The following is a 2710-nucleotide window of genomic DNA, read 5'->3' as shown; positions in this document are numbered from 1 at the left end:
GAGACGCCCCACGGCGGGGGGGGCGCGCCCCCCCCAGCCGCTCTGCTGATTCGCAGCCACACGAGGACCCCCCCGGCCTGGGACAGGAAATCCCTGGGGAAGGGCCGCTGAGTCAGCCCCACCACTGTCACCCTCCCTGCCACCACCACCCTCCCCAGGGACAGCTGCCACCAGTTGCCAGCCAGTCTGCAGCCCCTGCTTTGGGGAGGGACCCTGCAACAGCAGGGGCTGGGGATCAGCCCCAGTGCTGGCACATCCCACCCTGCCAGCCTCGCTGAGCCCCGCGTCACTGCCACGGCACCAATCCACCCCCTGGCCATCTCATTGCGGGGTTAGAGTCCAACCCAGTGCCAGGTGGAGACTTTGGGCATCTGTGTCACAGCAACTGCATTCCCTAACCAGTCTACTCCAGCCAGGGTGTCACGCATCTACCCCATGAGCCGGGGAGGGGCAGGACTGGGGGCCGAAAGGCAGCAGGGCTGCAGGTGGAGATGGTGGGAGCACAGGGGCCATGCCACCCCGGGGTGGCAGGGGATGGGTGGCAGCTGTGGGGCCGAGCAGCACTCACAATGGTGGCACAGAGCGGGTGGAAGGCGTAGGTCCCACAGGCGTAGAGGTGGGTGCTGTTCAGCCGCTGCAGAAACCGCACGTGGTTGAAGCACTCGGTCTGCGGAGGGGGGAGTATAGGCGTCACCACCCAGGGAAGGCAGCAGCAGCCCCCCCAGCACCCAGCACCCACCCACTGGCTCTACCTTGTTGTTTTTGCCCTTCTGCAGGCAGTCCATCTGCTTCTCTGGGGAGGCTTCCCAGTGGATCTGCCAGGGGAAGAAGGACTGTCACTGTGTGACCCCCCCATCACTTTGTGCTCCCCCTGTCACTGCAGACTCCAGCCTCAGAGGTGCTAAAAGCCTCTCTTTTATTTAGAGAGGGGATGGATGCGCAGAGGTGGCACCTGCCTATGTTCCCCCAGCCCTAGGCCCACACCCTGACCTGTGGCCAGAAACCCCACAGCACCCGCAGGAGCCTTGAGGATTTTGGGGTGTCCATCCTGGGGGCAGCAAAGGGGTGTGCTTTCCCTCCTTGCCCCTCATCCTGTTGGGGTGTCCCTGAAGCAGGCAGCTCTGAGCTTGGGGACATCTCCCACTGCTGTCCCCATGCTGCCTGGCTGGGCAGAAAGACCCAGAGTCCACAGGGGACCTGAGGACAGATGAGCAGACAGCACCTCCAGGCAAGACCCGAGATGGTGAGCAGGAGGATGCGCTGGGATAGGGTGGCCACGATTCCAGCAGGGACTGGGCAGCATGGGACAGGAGAGGACAAGCAGCTGGTGGCAGGCAGAGACTGGGCTCACCGTGCGGTGGGAGCCGTCGGCCACGTCACTGGAGTTGAGGGCGAAGATGGCTCCCCTGGCGCCCACGTAGAGGATGCCCAGGTCGTCCTCCAGCAGCAGGGTGCTGTAGTTGAGGGCGCGTGTGCTGAAGCGCCGGATGCCCGACAGCTCTGCAAAGGGAACGGGGGCTGAGGAAGGACCCCAGGGCAGACACAGCACGAGCCACCGGGAAAAGACAGAGGACGGAGCTGGGAGCAGGTGGGAAGGTACCCACCGAGGTTACCAGTGCCAGGTGACAGTGGTTATGGCAGGAGGAAGGGCACTGGGGAGGTTTGGTAGTTAGTAGATGAAAGGCACTAATTTGGCTCAGGTTCACAGGGGCAATTTCCCCCCACTAATTAAAATAGCAGCTCAGGGACAGGAGTCACAATGTCCATGCCCAGCATGGATCTGTCACGCTGTTTGGAAAACTGCTAAAGGAAGGCACAACAGGCCAGCAGAGACCCCGGCTCCAAACGGGACCCAGCCAGCTGAAAAGGAAGCTGAAACTGCTGTGCAAGGCAGGGGCTCCTGCAGCGAGGCTCAGCACTCTGCTCACTGAGCTGGAGAAAACATCCAATCCGGGGTGCTGAGAAGTACAGGGTGGGTCTCAGCCCTAGCCAGAGGGACCATGAGCCAGGTTCAGACCCTCCCACTGCAGGAGGAGAAAGTCCTGGGAGGACTCAGGACTCCAGAGGCAGCTGGTAGGGAATGACACCCCCACGGGCAGGCATTGCTTGGGGGGAAAGGGGTGCCACAGCTGCAAATGAAATCCTCTCCCACCATCAACCACTGAGCTAGGCTTCACTAATGAGGTCAATGAAGTCACATGGCCAACTGGGACATGGTGACACTGTGGAGTCCCAAAGCCCAGCAGCAATTAGAGAGGATCGCAGAAGAAAGCTCCCTGTCAACCATCTGGGCCACAAGAGCCCAGCCCAGGTGTGATGCATGGCTCCACACACCCGCCAAGGGCTGGTGGGCATGGCTGGGGGCTGTCCCTGCCAGCTATCAGGCAGATGTCACCAGGCTGGGCAGACCCAGGAAAGCCTCTCCCCGGCTCCATCCATCCTGGAGCACGTTGACTCCAGGCACCCAACATCAGCCAGCCATGCGTGCTCTGATTTCTGGAGCCCAGGGGACTGAAGGGTCCCCCCCAGCCACCCCCACCCCGTGCTCAGCCTCTGGGTGCAGCCAGCACTGGAGCTGGTGGAGGCTGGACACGGTCGCTGTGCACCAAACCCGGTGCCGGCGAGATTCCAAACACCACCGTGGCCGCACCCCCTTACCGTCAAAGCCGACCGTTGTCCTGGGGGTGGCGTCCAGGTCGGTGGCAGAGCG

General features: G+C 62.6%; 1 protein-coding gene across 1 annotated transcript in view; it reads right to left on the bottom strand.

Moving 5' to 3' along the window:
- Positions 1-2707, bottom strand: part of LOC103777367 (semaphorin-4G-like) — a gene marked incomplete at both ends in the record, with an annotated part of 5671 nt that extends 2964 nt beyond the window's left edge. Inside the window, 4 exon segments of the mRNA XM_008944919.1 lie at positions 569-667; positions 753-815; positions 1352-1500; positions 2659-2707. Coding sequence (XP_008943167.1) covers positions 569-667; positions 753-815; positions 1352-1500; positions 2659-2707 — 360 coding nt within the window.
- Between the last annotated feature and the right edge of the window lie 3 nt (positions 2708-2710).

Source organism: Merops nubicus, unplaced genomic scaffold (assembly GCF_000691845.1).
Source record: "Merops nubicus isolate BGI_N331 unplaced genomic scaffold, ASM69184v1 scaffold33207, whole genome shotgun sequence".
NCBI lineage: Eukaryota > Metazoa > Chordata > Aves > Coraciiformes > Meropidae > Merops > Merops nubicus.
The sequence above is the reverse complement of the archived record's forward strand: the minus strand, read 5'-3'. Positions and strand labels throughout refer to the sequence as shown.